Source organism: Corythoichthys intestinalis, chromosome 3 (genome assembly GCF_030265065.1).
Source record: "Corythoichthys intestinalis isolate RoL2023-P3 chromosome 3, ASM3026506v1, whole genome shotgun sequence".
Classification (NCBI taxonomy): domain Eukaryota; kingdom Metazoa; phylum Chordata; class Actinopteri; order Syngnathiformes; family Syngnathidae; genus Corythoichthys; species Corythoichthys intestinalis.
In genome coordinates this window covers 15,338,483-15,365,287 of record NC_080397.1, presented here as the reverse complement: position 1 = coordinate 15,365,287, position 26,805 = coordinate 15,338,483, and the positions used below count along the sequence as shown (strand labels likewise).

Here is a 26,805-nt window from a genome sequence, read left to right as displayed (position 1 = left end):
CCAGGAAGTAACCTGTAAATGCCCACAAAAGACTGGCAGTAAATGCTCTGGTTTCAGTGCCAGACATCTAATCCAGTCAAAATGAATTGTGTGTCTAGCGCTGTCAATGGCAGCAGGTAAAATAGCTTGGACACTATTTTAATCGAAAATTTTGGTAGCAAACTGTTGGTTCCTTTTTTTTTTTTTCCCCCCAATTATTATTTTGAAACAATATATTGATTATTGGCAGGAGCATATCGATGAGATTTTGGGATACAAGGAAAAATTGCCGGTACCCCAAAAAAGTTTTTTTTTTTTTTTTTTTTTTTTAACACTGAAATTCCTAAATGTTACTTGTCCTAGTTTTTCCCCCAATCACATTATTTACACATTAAAAAATGCAAGACACTAAGAGGTACAAAGGTTATATACATTTTTTGCGAAAAACGTACAGTCCGGCAAAAATGTGCCCAAAACATTCCCATTTATTTTCAAAGGCTAAAATTTCCCATTCATTTCCAAAGGCCCTATTTGCCATTTAATGCAATGGCACAGAAACTTCCATGACCCCAAACCAACAGGAAGTGACCCGTTATGAAGTGCAATGACCCAAAAATTTCCCAAAACCAACAGGAAGTGACGCCAGAACCCCCCCAAAACAACAAAGTGACCCTGAAATGTCCCCCAAACAACCCAAAATCCATAGGAAATGACCCAAAATTGACAGGAAGTGACTTACAGTAGGTGTTTACCTACCACAGCAAAGCTAGCATTACAATTTCTCGAGAAATTGCATTTTCTCGTAAATTATATACATATATATATATTTTTTTTCCTGATTAAATAAAATTATAAATGTGTTAAATGTTTTTTTAAAAAAATCATTTCAGAAATCCATGCTTGTGATGGCCCCCAATAATAGTTTTGTTTTTGTTTTTCATAGTATACAATAGGCATGTGCCGGTATGAGCTTCTGACGGTATGATAACCTTAAGTCAATTTATAATGGTTTCACGGTATTGCAATTACAGCTTTAAAATGTGTTACTTTGAGATAGATATCTGGGTTTAAAAAAAAAATTTAAAAAAAAAAAATCCACTGAACAGGATTTTTGTTTTTGAAAACATATTAGCAAATTATAACTTAAATTATAATTATATAAGTTAAAATAAAATAAAAAAATAACAATAATTGAAATATTCGGAATAAAATTAAAATTAATGCAGTCCTTTAGGTGAGTGTAAACCCACAGCCACATCTCAACATTATTACCATCAGAGCAAAAATAATTGATTTTCCATAAAAACCATGTGTGTATGACTCGTATCATGTTTACATTATACACACACTCTCTTTCTTAACACAGACAGTCACCAAAAAGAAAAAAAACACTTTTACCACCGCTAGACACACTAAAAACGCTGGAGTAAACTCTAGTAGCTGGTGGGATATGTTCATGACAGTGTTTACTCATCTTAATTTTGTTTAAATGTGAAATCATATTAGTGGTATTGCCTTCTCGGTAGCCACCCTCCACAAACATGTTTTACATGTCGGCTGGCCCTCCTCCTCTAAGCCGCAGCCGTCTGTAACTTAACTGTGGCCGAAGTACTCCTATACCAGTGATTTCATTGACTTCAATGGAAAAAGTTCAGGAGTTTCACCTCCTCCAGCCCTCGTGTAGCACAGCTGACTCACTGACACTGAGCAACAACCGTTGGGGAAGGGTTGAGCCTTGCAGCTTCAAGCAAGGGATTACTCTATGTATTTTTGGGACATAAAAAATAGCTACTATATTAAGGACGGTATGACGGAAATTTTTTGCGGTTTTGAAACTTTGACATTTTTATACCATGGTTTACCTTGAAACCGGTAATCAGCACATGTGTAGTATATAAGTGACAGTGAAAGCGTCAAATTAATTCAAACTGGCAGGTCTGGCTATGAATGTTCATGTTTCAGAATGATCACTGCTAGCCCTCCCATTCAAAACTGATTGCCGTAAATGAAACCCATGACTTAAATAACTTCCCTTTAAAGGGTTAATGAATGAACTCAGCATGCAGGCTTTAGGCCACCTGTGTAACGTAAGCCCTGTGCTGACGTCAAAGACACAAGATCGCGCGCGTTCGTGCTGTCAAACGAACATTGCCCTGCCATCGTCACACTACGCACAAGCGGGAAGTGCACGCGCACGCTGCTCCATTTATTAGCGCGCCTTCCCTGAGATCACACTTATCAATGAAGCAACCCCTCCCATTCACAAGCACCTGACTCATTCATATTTTTAGGGGAAACTCAGCGTGCACATCAAAGTAAATTTATCCTGCAACGTAAAAGAACGGGGGGGAAAAAATGGCCAAATCATCATATATGTATGTAATGAAAGGTCGATCATCATCCCGCCTGCTAGTAAGATGCTGCTGATAAGTCTTGCGTAACACGCCAAGCCCATCCGCTGCACTAAAACACGTAACACCTCAGTAAAAGCAAGCAGTGCAACCATAATCCCACGATCGTAAACATAACTGCTTGCAATAAGACGCGATGCATGTGCAGTAGTATTAGTAACGAAAGGAGATTAAAGCCCCATTAAGTGCATAAAAAAAAAGGAGTCCGCGTGGCACGAAGAGGACGCTGTTAACTTTTGGAGCAAATGAAAGGGATTGATGGGAGGGAATTTGGGGGCATGTGCTAGTGTCTTTGTGAGGTGAAGCCATGGGGGTCCCTACCTTCCGACGCTTCCGGAATTGACCCACATGCCACTCTGCTGGTGTGCCGGTCTCGCAAACCGGGCAAGGACACGTAGGGAGAACAGTTGGTTGTCGTGTTGAGCTCCACTCCAAACAAAGAGCATGTATATCTATCTGCAAAAAAAGGACCTATGCCCTCTCACACCCCCCTTTTTCCTGCTTCTCGCGGCCGCCTTCTCAAAGCTTCAGCAGGCTCGGTTCTGTTAATATCCTCCACTTGTGACAATAAACGTCTTTGGAGCGCAAAAGAACACTTTTATAGCTTGAAATGTGCACATTAGTGATCCAGACACTCGATTCTAGTCTGAGCCACCTCCTTTTCTGTTGTTGTTTCCCCAGCTGATTTCATCAAAGGACACGCCCCCGCGCCGTGACGTCACGGTACTTCTCGCCCAACTCTTGCTGTGCGGCGTTTAGGTGCAGTATGGAAAAAAAGCTACCCAATTGTATTGAATGTGACATGTACTGAATTCGCTTGCCAGATCGTTCACATTATTTTGGGGCAAAGTTTTTTTTTTTTTTTTGGATGCAAAGTTTTTTGTTTTTTTTTGTATTCACAAACAAAAGTTCTCTACGAAACCTGTATTTGCATTTTTTCAATCAGAAATTGATTATACACTAAAATGAATAAGACTAATTAGCATTTTTTTTTTAAAAAGTAGTAAACTAATCAGAATATGTGATTTTTTTTCCCCTGAAGCCTGTGGTTAGAAATATCCATATCTTTTTACATGTTAAACTGTGTATGTTAATGTTTTGAGTACTGTCATTGTCATTGTTTTGTAATGATGATGTAACTAGTCTGCATCTGAAGCAGATGTTTGTAAGCATTTCAGTTTAAATTAAGAAAAAACAAAAAGAAAAAAAACAATGTTCACATTTCTGCATAATCAAATTCAGTGCCGGTCTTCTGTCGATGAGTGCTCCTTCATCGAAGTCACCTCCCCGTTGTTGCTAGCAGCTTAGTATTGAACAAATCTACTTTACGTTTTGACATGTCTATTTAAATATACTGTATTATACATATTTTTTAAATTAAATATTTAGATACTCCCGCTATAATGTCAATATTCTATCTTGAACAATAAACTATTAAAACCGAGACGACCCATATGTTTACTGCTTATTAGACAACGTTCACGTCCTATATGCTATATCATCAATATTCGATTGTAGTATTTCATGCATATACGTAATTGTTTACAAAGTTTAGTGGTCAAAAGGCAAGATTAAATGGATATATTTAAAATTATATATTACTTCCAGCAACTACTGCAGCAACGATGTCGTGTTAAAATGGTACATGAACTCTAAGGACATTTGACATGTGATCACCCCTGGAGGGGCGTGGTTGTCGTGCGCACGCTCATTAGAGCTTTGGATATCAATTCGACCTGGATACCCATTCGTCAGAAAACCGATTCTCCCAAGACATGGATTAGCATTAGTGTTAACAAGTACTGTCGCGTTATGCTCAGACACCCTCCCTAAATATACGATGGAAGTGACTTTTAATGGAGTTAAAAACACAAAAGTGACAAATTGTGACACAAATTGTACCGATATAAATGTTTTGAAACACAATTTTCCTTATGGTTAAAGTACTAGCAGTATTTACATCAAAAGATAAATCCAATTGTTTGATGTAATTTAACATATTGTTGCTTTTGGTGTATATCTGAGAGTTAGACTTAAAACTGATTTTAAATACCTTTATAAAGGATGAACAATATGTTTAAATACAACCCTTGTATTATCTCTAACATTGTGGCAGTCAAGGTTTATTTATTTATTTATTGACAAACAGTTATCTAATTCTGGAATATTTTATTGAGATCAGATACATACGAACAGGGGCGGGTGACAAAAACATTTAGAGTGGTGAGCTTTTTGACAGGTGGCAGATATTTCATGATGGTATAATACAATGCTGACTCATTGGACAATGATACAATATTCTGTGACGATTCTATTCAACGACCTTCGATTGCTTTAATATAAAAAATTCTGAACACGTTTAACACAATCCGTTCCAATTTAGCGAAACAAATAACACAAATCATTTTTTATGTGTTTGACAATTTTGTTAATGAATTGTCAGATTTTTCTTTAATGAGAAAAATACGGCACATTTAATTTATAATAATTATGCATTTTTGATCAAATTACATTAAATTGTGCTCATCTAATTGATACATTGATCAGCATCAATTAATTTTCACATCCCTCGTGTCAACCTATCGCAAATGCGTATACATATTGAATCAGATTTTGCTAAGAATGTTCAATCGCTGCCACCCTCCCAGTTCAAACAGATTGGACGTCTACTAATGATAAACTCAATTCAATTAACAACAGAAGGATGAAAATAGCTTGCTTTTCTATTTTTTAATTGTTTTGTACAATATCCTAAAATGATTTTCCTGACCCATTTATCGATAAATGATAGCTTTAATTTCCCAGTAAGTTGGTTTATTTCACGCGTGATGGTGGTGAGTTGTTGTATTTGATCAAGGCGTTCAACTCGGAATATTGTTCACTCTCCCCCTGCTCATGTAGTCACATTTTCTCAGTGCCTTCTCAAGACTGAAGACAGACATCTATTGGCAGGTGCTGGTACTGAGCTCTGAAAACAAAGGACAATAAACTCCATCACCCTCCAGTGATGTCAATGCAGTTGTTCAAGGCCAGAACGGCCGCATTTGACGTATGGTAATGTTTCTTACTGTTGATGTCTTTTAGTCTCACGCTCGAGACCGACTTAAGTCTCAGCCACACTTCCTAACTCATCATTAACTTATTATCAGCCACAGACAGCACTAAATGTCCAATCCATTTTGACTGGGAAGGTTGGAAGCTAGCTAGCATGACTTTTAAAAAATAGACTTCACAGCCTCCCCAGTTTAATGATTTGGACATCTATTGTTCGCAATGGCAGGTAAGGAGTTAAATCAGTTAAAAGTTCTTCCATAACTAACTTCCCCGTTCAATGTTCTTATCAAATAAAACATGTTTTGGGGGGGATATGACTTTGTTCATGTGCCTTCCTTGTAGTTCTTAAACATTTTGTTTTATCACAGGCATATTTTAAAAAGTAATAAGCATGACCTGATGTTATGTCTCAATTTTCGTGACCCATTTTGCAACAAAAATCTTTTTAACCAGCTCGAGAAAGATGTGATTGCCAACTAAGGCTACATTACAAATTACTAAAAGTAACTTTTTCTGCCTGCCCGATATCTATTGACCACCCATTTTCACAAATAAAATGTTTGAAAAACATACAATGTGATTTCCTAGATTTTTTTGTTTTTGTTTTTTTACACGCTGTCTCTCACACTTGATGTGCACCTAAGGTGAAATATACAAACCTCTATTAACTTTTTAATGAGTGAACTTGCAATTTTTTACATTGCTCAATATTTATTGGCTGTATGTATAATCGGATTCATCTAGCTCAGTCATCGGCATGACACTTTTTTTGGCCCAATGTATAGTTGTGTTACTCATTTGTTAATAATATATACCATAAAAAAACTGAGAAATCAAAAAAAAAAAAAAGAAGAACCAACAGGTTGAGCAGAGTTCACTAAATTTCTCACAGTTTAATTAACATTATCAGTATAAAACACATACAGGAGGACACTTTTCTCTAAGCAGCTTCCATTTTGCAGATTAGCAAGTTCACACACTAATGTTATGCTAACTCTGATGCAGGTCTGACTTTCAGTAGCAAAATTACTGGAGTGTTCCCCACCTCCACAACATTGACTTTTTTTTTTGTCTTTTTTTTTTTTTTTTAACATTACTTAAAGTGGCTGCTGCTGCTAGCTGAAAAACACTTCTAATATCGCTCCTCTACGGAGGAGGGGGCATGTCGTTGACATTCTGTGAGTGTGTGTGTGTGTGTGTGTGTGTGGTGGTGGGGGAAGGCCTGAGGGGGTGTGAAGTCATCAGCCAATCAAACATGCATTTAAGGTAAAAAAAATGGACCAGCACATTCAGCAAGTGTAAAGGGGTAAATGTAAGTCTGAACATAATGAAAATAATTCACTTAATAATGGTAGGGTCAATTCTATCCTTACAACATATTGGAAGACAATCTAAATTATCTACCTAATTGAACTCATTATTTAATGCGAGTAAGTTGCTTAAAAGTTGGTGGGGACAATTTGAGCATCCTGAAAAGTTGCTAGTGTTATGTCCCTACCGTCCCTATGCAAACCTACGACCTTGAAAAATTCAGTCGGAAGTTACCTGTAAATGCCCCATAAGGAAAAGGAAGTGACTGAAAATCAACAAGAAATGACGTGAATTGCCCCAAAAGGAACTTATCGCCTGGCATTGGCCGCTGTCTGAAGTGGGAGGGTGGCAGCGTTAGTTCGCTGCCATCCCTCCCAGTTCAAATAGACTGGCAGAAGGATGAAAATAGCTTGTTTTTCTGTTTATTAGTTGTTTAGTATAGAATATTCTCGAATTATTTCTTGACCCATGTATCGATAATTGTTGTATCATCATATCGTATCCTGATGAAGCTCAGACTGCTATGAGTAACGCTTTTTTTTTTTCTTGTGGAGGGGGTAGATGTGAGCAGTTTGGTCTTTTGCGCCCTGAGAAAACAGTGCCCCCTGCCCCCAGCTGGCATGGGTTAGAAAGAAACAGCATGAAAGATGTCGTGGAATGCCATGGGATAAAGTACAACTTGAAGAGCACTGGCACTGCGAAGGCTTAGAAATGTGGAGAGTAAGCCCCTTTGTTTGGACACTTGTGAGAGAGCTATCAAGCAGCACAGCCTGATGGGACATCTGGCCTTTTCAGCCACGGTGCAACAAAAACACTGGAATGTGCACTTGTGATTATGAACTTTCTCACTCTTTTTATTCAGCATGTGGGAAGTTTGTTTCCATAGCACTTCACGCTTCAACAAGGTGTGTCCTTTAAAATGGGAAAACAAGTAAAATCACCCCTCTAGGCACATCCTGAGAGCATTTTGGGTCACACTCACCAACACGTTCAAATTAAATCCTGCTTAACCTCTGAAACAACCATAAAATGATGGTCTTAACCACTTCAAACAGCCATCATCGTCATCATCAGCCAGGTCGCAAAGATTTGATTTGCTTTTAGCTTACACCAGGGGTGTCAAACACATTTTTTGTCGCAGGCCACATCGAAGTTGTGTTTTTTTTGGAGGGCTGTTATGTCTGCAAGCTCTGGTTTCCATGACTAAACGAACATCAAACGGATTTACTCTTTTGATCGTCGTTTCATTTTTTTAGGAGAAGTTATTGACCTCACGATTGCGCAAATCTAATAGCAAATATTCTTTATATTTTTTTAATTATGTTTAAATCTTAATTTATAAAATTAATACAAATAAAAATCTTAATTTGTAAAATTAATTTAAAAAAAATATATTTTTTAATATATATATATATATATATATATATATATATATATTTTTTTTTTTTTAATTAATGAAAAAAAAGAAAAAAAAAGAAAGTACAGTGCAGGGTTTCCCCCTTGGATTTTTTTTGAAGATGTGGTGGTGGTGGGCTGCATCGGAGTCGGACAGCCCAACATGTCATGCTGCTGCGAAATTGCTTCGTATTATGACTGACGGGAATTTTTTTAACAACATTTATTTTTTTCCAAGAAGAACTATAACAAAGATCTATTTGAAATATTTCATTAGCCAAGCAAATGAATATTTCGGAGCGTGACGGTCTACATTTACAATGGAGTATTGGGGCCAAATTAAAAATAAATAAACAATAGTACTAACAGGTTGAAGTCATACTATTGCTACAAGGGAAAAAAATTTTATTATTACGTAAGGGGTAATGCAGCTGTAAGCCAAGACGCACTTGTACATGTACGTTAGCTGCGAGCTATGACGAAGCCTTAGTAAATCATTCTATGGATAATAATTTGATGTAGATAAGGTAAGAGAAAAAAAGAGTCGAACGATTACTATGAGAATGAATGTCTAATTAATGGTACGAGAATAAAAATCGTATTATTACGTAGGGCTAATGTAGAGTGATCCCTCAATTATCGCGGTTAATGGGGAACAGATCTGACTACGTAAAGTGAATTGTCCGATTAAATATAATGCTCTACTCGATATAGAGGCTACTTAAAAACTTTTACATATTAAATATTTCAAATATATATGTATATATATAAATATATATAACACCCCCCCGTCTTAGCAGAGAATGGCTTGACCCCGCTGTGGCGCACTCAAGTACTACGCATTTTCTTGTCTTTACCAGTGACTGTAGCTGGAGGAGAGCAAGCCTTCAATAAAATGAAAATAATAAAGAACTACCTACGCTCCACCATATCACAGGGCACGCTTAACAACTTGGCCATTGCAACCAAATTGCACTTTATGGTAAGTTGCGGTGCTCTCAACTCCGCAACATATTGTGGACGGGACGGGAGGACGGCTTGTTGTCGTCAGTTCGTCCGGGTCTTCCTTCAGGAAGGTGGCTATGTGCATAAAAATGCAGAGACACGTCGGATGGCTTTTTGCTGGAACTTTTATTAACAATGGGGGACTCACAGTCACTTAACTCAGCGCTACTGCACATCAACTCTCAACAACTCGTATCTCACCCCCTTACACTCGCCCACCTCTTCATCTGCGTTAAATTGGTAAAGCCGGTCATATTGTAGGGGACAGCGGCCTCTTGGGGATGCCGGTAGCACCAGGCTGTCCATTGAGCGTGAGCTTGCTCAAAAACTGGATTTCACTGATGTTATAAATGAATTTGTCAAAAAATCTAGGTGCATCACTGTTTGAGGGCTTGATAACCCCAGGGATATGGAGGGGGCAGGCACAGGATGTTTAGTTATACTGTTTTGTTGCTTAGCAGGCAGGCATAGCACTCTCAGTGGTATTGTATTGTAGCCTACATGGGACAATAGATGGAAGTTGTTTGTTTATATTGTGTCACATCACATTATGGTCTGTTAAATTTAACTGTCCAGCTCAAATTAAATAATTTGAAAATTTACACTATAATTGCTTGCAAAGCATTAAAGTACTGCGTATGTTGTCATGACAAGCTGGTGGCAAGGGTGGGGGGGGGGAGGGGGCTATAATGGTCTCTTGTCCTCGGAGCCCTGCAAGTCTGTTGCCCTGTCAATAAGTGTATATAAAACAAATATATAAATATATATATATAAATATACCGGTAAAACCCTATAAATGCATAAGTTCTCATTAGAACATTAGTTTAAAACCTGAAATTATACACATAACATGCATGTATAAATAATAATAAACAGTACAAGGTGTATTCATTCTCTTCCTCTCTCTTTAATTACATGAGTGTGTGTAAGTGTACACATTGTACATATGTAGATGTAAATAAATATGATTTTAAAATTCTTATTTAATATTCTTTAAAAATCTGTGATGCACTGAGCGTGCGAAAGCTGAGCTGTGAAGTAGCCAGGGATCACTGTATAATTTCAGTTTTTATTTTTTTATTATTAAAAACTATATTAATTATGTTTTTTAATTTTTTTCAAATGATTAAATTTTTAAAAAATGGAAAAACAATATTCTCTGTTTTTTCCATTAACATGCCAAAATGTGGTGAAAACGGTAGATATTCTTATTATTCTTAAATTAAAAAAGGTTATTTATTTATTGAAAAGAGGGGGAAAAACTGTAAATTTTGTATGCTTCATTCAATTTTATTCCCCACCGGACTGCCTGGTCATCCTGAAGGGGGGGGATCTCTCATCTGTGGCTCTTCCCAAGGAAGCCCTTTGAGACATTTTCTGTGATTAAAAGGCCATACAAATAAATGTGACTACCAATAATTTCTTTCTTTTTTTTTTTTTAATTAAAATTAATTTTGCATTCTTTATTTATTAATTAAAAAATGTTCATTTATTTTTTATTTTGAAAATAAAGAAGGAAAAGCATAAAATATTCTATGATTCCTAAAGCTCTGTCTCTGAGGACTACAGAAATTTTATTTAAATCCCCTTTTAGCAAGAAAATATAACATCAAGGCACATGATTTATATTCGTGGGCCACACAAAATGGTGTGTTGGACTAGATCTTGCCCCCGGGCCCTGAGTTTGACATCTGTGACCTACACCATAGAGCAGGGGGTTCATATGTACGGCCTGCTGTCCAGAAGCAGCCCACCGGGGGGGGGCCAATCCAGCCCATGAGGTTGTTCTGCCCGACAGGCACGTTGTAGCTAATTTATACTGTTCATGCAAAATCACATGCTTTTATTTTGATATCGGCACAATTTTGATTTGTGTGAAGCTAACAAGCTAACAAATATGCACACTCTTCACACACCTTCAATAAGGAGAAGAAAAACATGTATATGAAAACCATGTGCACTGATGCAAGTAGGTCATAGCTGCAGTTGGTCTTCAAAACAGTTCCAGCACTGTGTTAATGATAACAGTATCAAGGATTAAATTCTTAAACACACAATCACACACACTACAAAACATGAATGCGTTGTTTGTGTGGAACGGACCAACACTTTAAGATATTTTGCTCCTTTGCCCTACAGGAGGATTTTGGCTTGTGTTTCTCCTTTTTTGGCAGACGGCGCAGGAATTTCAATGTCTTCCCCTGGCTGAGGGGGTTAAAGTTCAAGGGTATGAATGGAATGGCTGAAGGGCAACACAAACAAGTGCTCTTGTGGGAAACACTGATCCTGGCATCCCTAAAATATGCACATTTGTTGCAATCTCTGAATCTCCTGCTTTTCCCCTAAAGCTTGCTAACGCATAAACCCGTACTGACATGACACTGGCATGAAGCAGAGCGTGTTTTGTAATGACCGGCCTTTTGGCTGAGTTTTACCGGTAAGTGGAAAAACATTGGAGGCTTGATAAGGTGTGCAAGAAAGTAGCAGATATTGTTGACTTGTTATGCTATCACTAGATTGTCCTATCTTTTGTGTAACCAGATGTTGTTTCCTCATTATAACCTAATGGAGACATATCACTGAGCTATTCCTGAGAAAAAAAAGAGCAGAATAAGTCTCTGATAGCTCCTCAACTTTCTATTTGTTAGTACTTAATTCTTCATGGTGAGGAAATTCTTGTTTCCTGTTGGTGAAAAACAAATCATTTATTACAAACCAGGGCCATAAGTAAAAAGTGTGTTTGTCTGCAATTGTTTTTCTTACAAATTTAGTTTGTGTAATCGAAATACAGTGATCCCTCACTTATTACTGTTAATGGGGACAAGAAAGTGAAAAAAACATGAAATAGTGTTAACCCCTATCCCCCCATTTTAAACATACATTTTCTTTGTGTGAATACTGTATCTTTCGGACTAGAAATAACATTTTATTTTTTCATAGGGGTGCAACACATACTTCGGAGTGACATATGGGAGAAATTATTAACACATCATTATATAATTTCTAGAGGTGTCCGATAATGACTTTTTAATCGATAGCCGATATCCTGATATTGTCCAACTCCAAAAATCTGATACCTATATCAAACCGATACCGATATACGTGGTCATGGACTTGGACTGACTTGGACGGAGACATATTATGGCTAATTGTATTGTGATACCCCACTGGAAGCTTTAATAACGCATTTAGTTACTTACTAAGTTTGGTCACACTAAACCTCAAGAGGGCGCTCAAAGCCTGTGTTTCAACATTGGCGGTAACTTATTAAAACAAATGAATGCAACTTATAGACAATTTTCCTGAGCGAAATATGGGCGGCGCCATCTTGGATAATGTCTGCTTGCAACATGAATTGTGGTTGAAGTAAGCAGTGTGGTGACAAAGTTAAAACTGCAAAATCAAGCCAGAGGAATATCCAAAAAGGATTCAGCACGACGTAGATGAGACGTAGAAGAGATTGTATGATTGTTCTTATCACTTCGTTGATCATTCGTGGACAAAATTATAACAACCTGTTAGCCTATGTTGACATGAGGTATAGATTGACATGCCGGCCACTTGAGTGACCAAAGTAAGGTGAATTTACAAATTATATTACATTTGCCAAATACAGAAGGGCTAACACGGATTTTGTTGTTACAAGGAAGTACTAAAAGGTATCTACATATAAACAAAAATAGTAAATAGTAGCCCAGTCATTTATTTTTTTATTGCAGATATTGATTGCAATAAAACAGTTGGACAACATGATTTCATTGCTTGTTTGATTTAAAACGATTGGTGAATGTGCAAAACAGGTCAATAAATCACAATTCATAAAATTATTGGAAAAATAGCATATGTGATATCAGACAACAGAGCTCCGGAGCCTCGCCAAACTTTCACCTGATATTACGGCCTCCAGACAGGCTTTCTCCCACTGTCCTCAGTAATTCCAGCTCCAATAGCGTATCTTAAAGTTGCTGCAGTTAAAAAGCTCGTAGTTAGATCTCAATGCACCGCAAGGCTGAGCCGCGAAGTAGCAAGAGTTCACTGTTTATAAATTGGCTGAAACTCTACCGCAAACTCCAATTAACTCACTGGCTGCCATTGACGGCGCTAGACGCCCAAGCCATTCTGACTAGGTGAGGCTTGCGGCGAATCCCAGTCAAAGTGGATTTGTTCGTTTGCTGCGATCCCTCCCAAAAAGATTTCACATCTGTGGTCGTCAGTTGCAGCGAATGCCAGGCAATTATTTCATCTTGAGGTGTTTCATTATTTCCTTTTGATTTTCTGTCACCTTGTATCTTTTTGGGGCATTTACAGGTCAATTTCTGTTGATTTTGGGTCAGTTACAGGTCAATTCCTGTTGATTTTTGGTTACTGAACAGGAATTGGCTCGAGAATGTGCCCAAATGAACAGGGAGGGACTCAAAATTAACAGGAAGTAATCTGTAGCCCTGTATCGCCAATCGTATCATATCGGGAGGTACCCAGAGGTTCCCACCCCAATGATAACTATTAGTCACAAAAATGAATCCTCGATCAAAATGTCACACTTTTTAATAAAGATTCTTAAAGGGTACCACTGATAGAAATGCATGACATTCTTAAAAGATAAATGTTAGTATGAGTTATAATAATTTGATATTAAAACCCCTCAATGTTTTCGTTTAATAAAATTTGTAAAATTAGTTTAAATAGTAGGTCACCATTGTTGTTGACGACGCAATTCACTTTGGGCGGTGATGCTACTGGGTGGAGCTGCCGGGGTCCCACAGTGTCAGTCCTAAACTACATAAACATGTTGTCAGCTCTGCCCTTCCAATTTGAACCCGAGCAGAAGAGTGATGAGCAGGACAACACTGTTGATATTTCACAAAACGAGCAGCAAAATCAATTAAATTAAGGTCTCCTGTGGGATTCAATCCCGCGTGTCCCATGCGACAGACGAACACGTAAACCACAGGACTATACTCCCGCATGATGTTAAAGTAATGATTTTCTTTATAAAGCAATCGCAACCCACATGTTGTCTGTCTATCTGCAGTAAAACCTGAAAGGGAAACGCAACTGAAAAGAAAGTGCGGCTAGCTTGACCACGGAATTAGAAAACACGGCTCACTTGAGACAGCAAGCAGACAACAATAAACCAGTGTTGTTAATCTTACTTCAAAAAAGTACCGGTAATTAATTACAGTTACAAATTACTTCTCCCAAAAAGTAATTGCGTTAGTAACTAAGTTACCTGAACGTAAGAGTAATTAGTTACTTCGGAAAGTAACTGGTGAAAATTTTTCTGTTTTTTTTCTCTCAATAAAAATTTTAAATAAATAAAAAAATAAAAACAGGTCACACAATGTGAAGTTTAAAGGTTTTTTGGGACAATTGTCCCTAACCCAATTCTTTACCCTAAACTTAACTAGACACAGGGGTATTGTGGATATTGCGATAACTAGATAGTAAACTTTGCTACGTGTGGAAGTCATTTAATGTTGTGAATCAACTGTTAAAGTTGTTAAAATAGCTCCCGTTATTGCATTAGTTCCCTTCTGTCTACTTTTGACATGTGTAAGTTTTAAAACTATTTCATCATTTAAAGATAGATTTAAGTCAAGATTTTGCCGATGTAGGAGCATTTTAGATAAAAAGTTACTTAGGTTCGCAAGGAAGGTTTCCTCAACAGAGCCTTTCTGAGGAGTCTACTGCTTTAAGATGGCGACTAAACGCATCTAGTTCTTTATTATACGTACATGTTTCTAATGCAGCCGTGTTCGTCATTTGCATTTATTTCTGTATATATGTGATATCTACCGAAGCATCATGTGGGCGCAGTTTGTAGGCTATCGGCTACAGTCAGGTATTATTGGAGACACCTAGCATAGTAGCATCACGTTTGCAACGGCGTCACCCTCCCTTGCCTCCTCCCTACTCCTGCTCTGCTCTCTCGTCTTCGTGAGTCCATCTTTCTCAGACTTTTCTTGTGTCAGTCAACCAACATAGTAACGTACACCTGTCCCTCCTCAGTAACGGTAACGGCATTGCCAAGATGAGAAAAGTAATTAATTAGATTACTCACTACTGAAGAAAATAACGCCGTTAGTAACACCGTTATATTCTTACACTGTTATTAATGACACTGACAATAACATGGGGATTGCATAAAAAAAGGTTTATTGAACACACAAAAAACATGATCGAGAAAAGGGAGACACAAAAGACTACAAAAAGGGTCCGTGACAACAGGTCGGGACCAATAAAAAAAAATTTCTTTTAAAACCCAGACGAAAAACGGCAGTGAGAGCCAGACGAAGGAAAAAACAGAAGGTAATGATGCAACTAGCATTGAAGGCATACAGTATATACCAACTGTCAAATGGCAACAAGTCAATTTTCAGCAAGTCGTCTAGGACTGGTTTAAAGACACTGCGGATGAGCATGAATTGGATGCAGGTCCGACATTGGGAACTCATCCCACAGCTCTGTCATAAAATCTAACCAGCAGCAGAATGTCCCAAAATCATGCCAGTCGTCATACTAGCTTCACTTGCTAGCTAGCACAGCTATTCTCCCAGTCCAGCCCAACTGTGTCATCATCACCAGCGTGCATTGCGCGTGTAAAACATGGCGCCCTCCGTAGGTCAAAACATGTACTAAATATTATAAAGTTGATTGTTCAATCAGTGCAATAATATATGTGTTTCGAATAACATATTTTCGTAAAAGAAAACAATTGTGGCTTATTAGAGCCTATAAGTTTTTAAGTCCGGGGTTCCCTTTAAGTTATTTTTTAAACAGCTATGTCGCCAATACCGTGACATGCCCCTAGATCAAATTAAGCTAGTTTTCTCCTTTGAGGCATCGTTGCCTCTCTTTAGGGAATACCTCTTTGTTTTTTTTTTTTGTTTTTTTTGTTTGCTTAGCTGTAATACAATCCAAGGAACAAACAGCACAAGTGGAGAAACAACATGGTATGAGGCTATTTGAAGTAAACACAAAGCAGCAACTTCCTGCAAAGCCTCAGCCCATCGTAATGTGATTTATTTGTCCATCTGCGTCTCACTTGGTATGAGATTTTTGGTTTTACACTCACGCACATTCCCTCCCTTCCCTTTTCCCCTGGCTATTTCTGTACGTGTGAGCAACGTCTAAATAGAGGCAGACACACGCTGCATGTTGGAGCCTGGCGAATGATAGATTTTAGCACAATGGAATGAGGCTAAATTAGAAAGTACTACATTCAGGGCAACACAAGTGGTCCACAACTTCATGGTCGGAACTCAAAGAAAAAGATGGAGCTGGATAAACGTTCAGCTGCAGTTTGGATAAAAGCCTCTCAAAATATAATTACTGTAAAATTGTGACGGCATTTGGTATAATTTACAGGGGTTATTTTAGGACAATTTATGTTTCGAATTAGAGGTTGCTTGTGTTCCGTGGAGCATATTTTACTTTTTACGGCAAGATGTTTCGTTATAAAGGTAATAATTGCACAGGTTTTCTGCAGACATTTGGACTCGAGTCATGGGACTCGAGTAGATATGATGCTTTTAATTTGTTCTGATGATGTCACACAGCCCCCCATTTACTGCAAAATGGACCCGAAGTGATGCCATTTGCCACTCGCAGCCTTTCCAAATCCTAACTCCCGCGGCTGATGGAGCATACCAACTTGCTCAAGAACATAGGGGTGTCCCGACAACTAGCACAAACATAACACAAACGAATGGAACCACTTCGGGTCCATTTTGCATTAAATGGGGGGTATGGGTGACATCATCATTCTAAATTCGCCCCCCATTTACTGAAAAATGGACCCAAAGCGGTGCCATTCGTTTGTGCTAGTTGTTGGGAAATCCCTCTGTTTTTGATAGAGTTTGTACGCTCAGTAAGCCGTGGAAGTTATGCTCAGTATAGGAAGGTGGGATCAGACTTCATTTTGTCGAGTGATGTCAAATTGAAGCAACTCGTGAAGTCGGGGTACTTTTTTTTCACGACTTCACGACTAGGACCTCCCAGTTCAAGTGGCGTTCCACTAATATTTTTCCCTGTCGGAGGTTGGGAAAACTCCAACTTCCCACCTTCCTCGAATGCAGCATTAGGATACGGAAATGTGCCAGAGATGCCATCCCTCGAAATGAATATCTCAATATCTATAAAGCGATAGCAACACAAACGAACATTTTTACAGCACAAACGTAGCACAAACGAATGGCACCATTTCAGGTCCATTTCGCAGTATATGGTGGACTGCGTGACATCATCACTACAAATTAAGAGCATAAAATACAAAACCGTTGCGGCTCAAACAAAAAATTTTACAGCACAAACGTAGCACAAACGATCATTTTTATATGAATTTGCGTCTGTTGGAGAGGGGCCAACTTCACTGAGGTCGTGGACAAGGAGACAATTTACCATTATAGGCCTTTAAAATAAACAGTAATGCTGATTAGTATATTTGTGTAATTTCCTCGGTAACAGACTGTGTTCAACCACCACTGTGACGTGTGAAATATCACAGACATACAGTATACTCACAAGATCAAGTTTACATTATTTTAAGTTGTGCAAAATGGAAATGTAAGTTCCTTGTGTTACGTGCAGCTATAACGTATGTGCTAATGTAAGGAAAGAACGGCTTGTCCAAACTAGACTGAAGTCCAGAGGTGTTTGACTTGGCATCCCTCTGTGTTTGATCAGGCTGTTTCAGGAATTCTGCCTGACCTGCACCGAGGACACGCAAATCGCACTCTTCACTACAAGCGGTGCAGTTATATGCTGTATATTATATTGTACATTAAATACTTAGCTTTATTAGACCAATTATTAGACCTATTTTGACACTCTAAATGATCAGCATTAAAAAGCATCTGTAATTAATGCACCAGCGTGTAGTAGGGGTGAGAACCTCTGGGTGACTCGTGAGTCACGATACGATGCAATTTGCAATACTCTCACGATAACCATAGACCTCATGATCAGTTGACAGGACACGGGGGCCTATTTTCAAAACCAAAGCCGCTAGCAACCTAAAACCAACACAGACACTTCCCTTAGGCATATATGAGTCTCCATGAGCAGCGACACAAAAAAAATAAAAATTCAACGTCGTTTCCTAATAAAATCCTGATTATTTTTTATACAAGTATAACAAAACTTAAAATGGCTATAAAATTCTCAAATTTTATGCTATGTGCACAAAAATCACCAAATGCAGAGATAATCTCCTATATTTTACTAAATTTTCACATCAGAAACATAATACTTGAGAAAAGCATGCAGAATCCTCTTGAGTTTACTCAACAAAAGCAACATTTTTGTATATGTAATTTTCCTATAATCACAACAGCAATTACAACTTATATAGGTTGAATTCTGCTATTGTGTAGAATAGAAAATCCATCCGTCACAAAACAAAGAGCTTTTTAAGTTGAAAATTCTTCTAAATAAATGCTTAAATCGCAGAATTTCTATAGATATGAACGTTAAACAGTCTAGATTCTTGATTAAAAGCAAAAAAAAACAAGCCGTAATCGTTCATTTTACGTAAATATATCAAGCAAAAGTTACGGTATTGTGTAATCCATCATGGCAGCTGTCACGAAACAAAGAGCTTTTAAGTTGAAAATTCTTGTAAATAAATGCTTAAATTGCTAAATTTCTATAGATATGAACGTAAAACAGTCTAGATTCTCGGTTAAAAGCAGAAAATGGGCAGTTATCATTGATTTTACGTGAACATTTCAAGCCAAAGTTACACTGTAATTTTATCCATTGATTTTTCTTCACGTTTCAAAGTGCATGCATGGTGCTATTTAAAATAATAATTGCCTTGAATCCTCGACCAAATCACTCTTGAGACACTCATGCCTGCTTGTATACAGTAAAACCTTTGTCCTACTTCCACCTAAATCCGGCATTAGAATGCAGCGTGTGTTTATCACAGTGAAAGCCAACTCAACGTTCTGCCTGGGTCAGCCCCCGACCGAAAGGCGTGGCGCAATGTTTGTGGGAGCTGTCTTGTCAACTGATGGTGGAGTCTATGCGATAACGATGATCTTACAATATGGCGATATAACCCCCTTAACGTTAAATGGTTCTGGAAATTATTCTACAATATTTTACTATACAAGTAATAAACAGAAAAAAACATCTTTTTCCATCCTTTTGCTGTGAATTGAATTGAGTACAGTATATCACCAGTGGACATACAATTCATTTGAACTGGGTGGGTGGCAGCAACCCTCCCACTTCAAATGGAATGGACGCCTTTGGGCGTCAGCGGCAGCCAAGAGTTTGGGGGTATTTCAGGTCATTTGCTTTTACTCTTCTTTTTTTTTGTCATTTCCTGTTGATTTCGGGGTATTTCTAGGTCACTTCCTGTTGATTAAGGGGCAATTATGGGTCACTTCCTGTGGATTTTGGGTTAGTGACCAAGGAATTTCCCAAGACGAACAGGCATTGACTCTAACTCAACAGGAAGTGACCTGTAAATGCCCCATAAATCAGAAAGATTGGCTGCAAATGCTCTGGAATGTCTGGAGCGTCTAGCCATCAGTGGCAGCCACTGAGTTAACAGACACACTATTCTGGTGGAAGATTTTGGTAGCAATTTGCTGGTTCTTTTGTTTTCTTTTTAAAACAGTGACACCTTTTTAAAAAGATATATTGATATTTAGTCACACCTCTACTGTGTTGAAGCTTGAATACCAAATGACATTTTTCATGATAAAATACATTGGTGATCCGAAAGTTTCCTTCCTTATTGTTTAGAACACTACTTAAAATAACATGTTGACTCTTTCTACAATGCACAATGACTCCATTTATCCTCTTTTACCTTTTCCTGTTTACTGACAGGTCTTAAATCCTTGCCAAAATTTACAAAGTGACAGTTGCTGTATGTGCAAATCTGCATTATTATTATTACCACAGGTAGGGGAAAACTTTCAAAATCTAGGAATGGACAACCATGAAACAAAAATAACTCTGACACTTGACAAGGGAACTTTGTTGTCAATCCCGCATTAATCTGCTCTCGATGGGATTGTCTATCATTCTCCTATTCAACTACAAGGCATAATTTTTAGAAGAAGTAGCAGTCAGAATTAGATTCTAGTAATATTTAGCTTTCCTCTATAAGCGCTTTTCATTGCAGGTGTATAGTATGACTCACTTGATGTTGTAAATCACAATTACAGTATCTCTAAAATTCAGAATCTAAGGTGCTCTTAAATTGATCTAGTTATATCAAGAAATTATTATCAAATATGAAAAATGCTAAAGTTTTTCTATATGTATTGTACTGGCCACTAGGTGGTTCAACATAACAATTAACAAAGATTATCACTCAAACAGTGAACATAGGTTATATTATTATATTGGCGATATATCCGCTGACATCAGCCTGTCTTGAAAAAAAATCCATCTATCTACAGTGTATTACAAAAGTGAGTACACCCCTCGCATTTCACAGATATTTAAGAATAAGAATAAGCTGCACACAGACTACTTTTCATTGTGTCAAAGTGTCATTTTGTCAGTGTTATCCTATGAAAAGATATTCTTATATATCTGCGAAATGCGAGGGGTGTACACACTTTTGTGATACACTGTATATATCGGCCAACCGATATATCAGTAGACTTTTGTCCATCTAATCGGCCGACCTTTATAAGAAGGCTCACCACCCAAACAGTGAACATAACAGTTATCATATCGGCCGATCTTGAAAAAAGTTCATATATCGGGCTGATATAGTAGCCAGCCAACATATCGGTTGACCTGTATAAGAAAGATGAGCACCCGAACAGTCAACATAAGTTCTTGTATTATATTGGCTATACATTGACCGATGGCCGATCTTGAAAAAAAGTCTATATGTATATCAGCCCGATATTTCGGTAGAAAATTTTGTGGACACTGACACCATCAAACCCTGTCATCAAGCCCATCAAACAAAGAGTGACAAAAACATGTCCATAACCTTTTGAAGAGTCCCGTCCATAAAGGAGGCTTACCTCACTCGCTGCCATTGACGGCGATGGACGTCCAATGCATTTGAACGATGAGGGTTTGCACCGAATTTACAAATGTTCAAATGGATTGGATGTCTATTAAGGTTGCAACAATACTCGGTTTTATATTGAAACGTTCGAGACGCCCTCTTCGATTCAATACCCAAAAACATTCGATCCAATTAAAAAAATTCACAATATGTACTTTACGAACTTTTTTTGTGGTCCCTCTCGCTATAATGTCCGGCGCATCTTTGCCTTGTAAATAAAGCTATGAGAAGGCTGCCTGAAGTGCGGGAGCCGTGGTGCACAAGGACCATTGCTCGTGAGTAAACATAGAAGCTTTCTCGATTTCAAGCAGGCCAAATCAATCCATACCAGTGACTATAGATAATGCCGCAAATATTGTTAATTCACAACATAACACAGATAGACTTGGACAACAAATAGAATGTTTTGCTCATGTAGTAAACATAGCTGCTAAGAGAGCTGTAGCAATCAACAGTGTGCCCTGCCTCACTTTACAAACAGTAAAGATTATTCTCAGCACTTTTAAACAAAATTTCTTCAGATCAGTAAGAAGTAAGCACATAAATATTATGCACTACAATGCATGTTTATAAGATGGCATTGTTATTTTTGCTTGTTAGCAAAATGAAAAAAAAAAAAAAAACGTAACAAAAATAAATAAATAACACTTGTATTTATTGTTTTGGAGCATTAAATGCATTGAATCGAATCGAAAATCGTGTCCCTCATATCTGAAATCGTACCGAACCGTGACTTAACTGTATCGTTGCATCCCTAATGTCTTTAGTGGTACCTCTACTTACAAGCGTCTCTACAAATTAGGAACGTCCCTGATCCAATCACGTGATTGGAAATCAGGCCGATCGCGGAGTTTTCCAGAGGATCAGAATCGGGTGAAAAGGATCGGGTTTTTATTTTTTTAACAATTTTTTTGTATCGGATCGGGACTCAGTATGGGCAGATTGTCAAAATCAGGTGACGCAGGCTTGTGTGCAAAAATATGCGATCAGGACATACCTACTACAAACCAAATTTTGAAGTTACGACATGCCCCGACAGGAAAATATTGCTTCTTGTTTACGAAAAAAAATTCAGGACATAAATCCATCACCTTGTCAAGAGTCATGAATCTGCATTTGACAAGGTGTCAAGAGTCAAGAATCTACATTGGACAAGGTGATGATGCTGGAACTATTGTTTGGTGCTATTCCAGTAAGATTTATAAAGATGACTGCCTGAAGAAGACATCAAAATTGCCTCAGTCCTTGATGATGTGGGGCTGCATGTCAGGCAAAGGCACTGGGGAGATGGCTGTGGGTAAATCTTCAATAAACGCACAAGTTTACATTTAAATTTTAGACAGCTTTCTCATCCCTTAAATATGTTTGTCATTTTCCAAGATGAAAATTCATCATGCCACAGAGCTAAAACTGTTAAAGCATTCCTTGGAGAAAGATGCATCCAGTCAAAGTCATGGCCTGCAAATAGCCCTGATCTCAACCCTATTGAAAACCTGTGGTGGAAATTGAAAAAATTGGTCCACAACAAGGCTCAGACCTGCAATGATGATCTGGCAACTGCAGAGTTGGCACCAAATTGATTTAGAATACTCATCAAGTCCATGCCTCTGCAACTGCAAGCTGTCATAAAAGCCAGAAGAGGTGCTACTAAATACTAGAGATGTGTTTTGATTGTTATATCTTTGTTTGTTTCTCATGATTCCTTTTTTTTTTCCCTCAGAATGGAGTGATTCCATATATATTTTCCTGCACTTGCTCTATAAAAGTAACATTTACTGACCACCACAATGTTTTTATTCATTTCTTTTAGTGTTTCTGAATGCTAAAGATTTGCACTTTTGAACTAATTCATTATTTTTTCAAGCTTTTTATCTGAGTTTGTTCTACATGATAAAATGTTTGAGTGAGTGCTCGTCCGAGACTGATGATTCTATACTTTTTGCTAGGGGTTGTAGTTATAGTTCTCTGCCATTGGCTAGCATATTCCTGGCATCAATTTAGCTAAGGTGGACATCTACTGTATCTGTACAGTATGCGTGCATCCCAGCGTCCTCTTCATTCGCCATGAGGTGTTACAACAGCTTTACTTAATGTATTAACTTTTATTCTTTTTTTTGTGTTTTTTGCATTATGCACGACTCTTATTTCATGTTTATTGTGCAATAATCTAATTATAGCATGTATTTTGTATGTATGTTTATGCTTTATTAAAGATTTAGGTCTGAATTTTTTGGGGCCTTGGAAGAGATTAGGGCATTTACATGGAAAATGCATCTCTACTTACCAAATTTTCAGTTCACGAGACTACCAGAACCAATTAATTTCGTAAGTAGTAGAGGTACCACTGTACTACAAACAAACTATTCACAACAAAAGGATGAAAAGCGCTACATGACTGGACATCTATCATCGACCATTACCGCCCCATTAGAGATTTTTCATGATATACAAACTGCCTGTAACTGAACTTGCAGAAATAAAATTAAACACATCTATACACACTAGTTGTCCAAAAATAGAGTGACGGAAAAATCGATACTGGTGTCCGGTTATATCCGCCCTACTGCTGCATGCGCTGCGGCCCGTTCAAACAACTGCCACACAATAGTCACTGGGACCAAAGGGACCACATGTCAGTCATAGGCCTGTCTGCACCACGTAAGGCTTAAAGTATCCAAATGAGGTCAATGGTCAAGTGGGTAGTGCTTCTTCGGAATGGTGCATGATCCAAGCTAATCCACCAATGAGCAGACAATGTAACAGTCAAAACAACATGCGCAATTTTTACCAGCATTTTTTAGTCCTGATGTGTTGCACATTATCTCCCAGTTGCACAAATGATCATTGCATTAAGAGGATTATAAGAGCCTATTAAAAAAAAAACACAACAACAACATAGGGATTTCAGCCTAAAGTGACCCATGTTGAAAAATGCATTAGCATTAAGTAGCCTAAGCCAATAAATTGAAATATGCTGACGATTTGAATTATTAATGCTAAAAAGAGAGGGGCAGGGAGGTAGCAAAAGGCTGATCATTTAACTCACAGGTGTCAAACTCAAGGCTGGGGGGCAGTATCCGGCCATTCAGTGTGACCCACAAAAGTAAATTATGGAGTTTGCTGAAAAAGAATTTAAATGAAATTCCTTTTGTTCTTAAATCAGGGGTGTCAAACACCGTTTGGTTCATGGGCCACATTAATGGTAATTATGTCTCACGTGGTCCAGACCATTTTATTTTTGGCCAAATATGTTAACTTACTGGCTGCCATTGATGGCACTAGATGTCCAATCCATTTGGACTGGGAGGGGCAAATGAACAAATGGCGCTCGAAGCACTTGGACCAAGAAACGAATGTTCATTCGCACCCTCCTAGTTCAAATGGATTGGACGTCTAGAGCAGTCAATGGCACTGAATATGAGCATTCACAGCCATGCCTCAAAATTTAAGTCAATTGGACATGTATCATTGTCAGTAGTAGCCAAAGAGTTAATTTTAGGTCACTTCCTTGTAAATTTAGGGTACCTACAGGTCACTTCCTATACATTTTGGGATATATCAGTGTCACTTCCTGTCCATTTTGGACAATTTCTTGTTGATTTTAGGGCATTTCTTGGACACTTCCTGTTCATTGGACGCTTCCTGTTGATTTTAGGGCATTTCCAGGTTACATCCTATTGGTTACAAGTCACTTCCTGTCTTTGTTAATTAATTGGCTGCCATTGACCTCGTATATGTCAATTCCATTTTCCTGGGGCAAATGAACAAATGTGACTGCGGAAACAAAAGTGAGCCAAATGCAGTAGTGCACAATTTTCTGGTTTTCCGGCACCAATGTCAAAATAAAACGATGTGATTTGTATCTACAGTATGAATGCGCTACAACGTAACTGTTTGGTCGAACAACTCCGTGGGCCGAATCGGACCCCATTGCGGGCCACTTCCGGCAAACGGGTTGTAGATTTTACACCTTGTCTTAGATGAAAGGTCCAGGTCACAGAACATTTCCTGTTTTTCTTCCTTTTTTAAAAAGGTTTTAAATAAGTACACATTTTAAATCATTTTAATAACAAAAAGAACATATATACCAGTACTTTAAAATTAATTAATTAAGAAATTAATTTATTGCTTTTAGAAACACGAAAGTAATAAAGAAGAAAAATAAAAAATTTACTTCAAATAGATTTAAAAATAATAAAATAGTATTAAAATTTTTATTAAGAATAATTCAATTTAATTCATTTTAAATTAATATAAAAAGTTTTTCCTTAGTTATTAAAAACAAAAACAATCAAAAATAAAATACACATTATTTCTTGTTTTTAATACTTTTTAGAAATAAAACATCTAAACAATTAAAAAAAAAAAAAAAAGTGGAAAATGTATATTTTTAAAAAATATTTGCTTTTAAGATGATCAAAAATGAAGAGAACATTTTGAGATCAACAATGACCATCAAAATAGTTTTTGATTCATTTGATTAGTTGTCGATTTATTTAATCACAGGAGTACCAAAATTTAAAAAAAAAGTGAATAAATAAATAAAAATAATCAAATATATTTCGTCATTGATTTTTACTTTTTGTCATCAAAAAAAAAAAAAAAAAAGGAAAAAACAATGGCCTTTTTTCTTCTATACTTAATACTAATAATATACTTTTATACTTAACGTTTCTATTTTAATGTATTCATTTATTTATTTATTTTTTGGCACTCCTGTGATTCCATATCGATAAGCCTACTCATGGCAGCGAATGATTACTGTTAGCCCTCCCAGTTCAAACGGATTGGACACCTATCACCATAAATGGCACTGAAACATGATCATCTCAGGTCTAACAGAAGCAATCCTTCCTTCACACTGGCAACAATGACTTTGTATGAAAAGAGACTTGTAGGACAGGAAACACCTTGAAGTGAGTGTTGATGTAGTCGTCCGTCTATGAAAGTGCGACCCTGATTAGCAGAAATGGCACACTTGGGCGTTTCTTTCACTCGCGATTAGAGCTAAAGCCTACGACGCTTCCCGGGCCAGACATGTGTCGCATGTCAATATGCTTGCCAGATTCAAGTGTTTGCACATGAGAGTTCAGAGGGTCATGCTTCTATGTATGACTCATTGTGTCTGCAAATGTGGAGGGAGGGGGCCGTTTACTTGTGAATTTTGCCCTGTGATCATTTTTGGTGAGCACAGAGGCAAACATTCTTCAAGACAGCAGAAATTTCTTAAGGCTAGCGCTGCAATGACCCCACCTACCTCCGATTTTCTTTCTCCTACTCTATGTGGCCCGGTTTTGCTAAACATCAAATCCATGTAAGAAGAAAAATAAAGATCGCTGCAACTTTGCCGTGTGAGTCCACATGTCTCACTAACCATACAATCAGAAGATGAAAAAATGTGATCCACGGTCAACACTCTGGCTGTGAAATCTGATTGGTTAGAGAAACTGTCCCATTGTTTATACAGTTGATGGTAGCTTTGCATGTAATGCAAAATCTACCATCGAGAATATTAGTCCCCCCCACCGCAATGGTGTTTCTTCGGTGCACCACCCAGTCAAAAGCGTTTACCCACCGACACGTACATACATACACCAA

The 26,805-nt window shown here is 37.7% G+C and overlaps 1 protein-coding gene across 2 annotated transcripts in view; it reads right to left on the bottom strand.

Annotated features, from left to right (window-relative positions):
• Positions 1-26,805, bottom strand: part of rhobtb4 (Rho related BTB domain containing 4) — a 92,418-nt gene that overhangs the window by 51,483 nt on the left and 14,130 nt on the right. Inside the window, exon 1 of one of the 2 annotated variants that reach the window (XM_057831162.1) lies at positions 2,712-6,261. The exons of the other annotated variant lie outside the window; for it this stretch is intronic. Within the exon in view, the coding sequence (XP_057687145.1) occupies positions 2,712-2,836 (125 nt within the window). The 5' untranslated portion in view covers positions 2,837-6,261. Of the gene's footprint in view, positions 1-2,711; positions 6,262-26,805 lie in introns of those variants that run through there. 2 annotated transcript variants of the gene reach the window in all.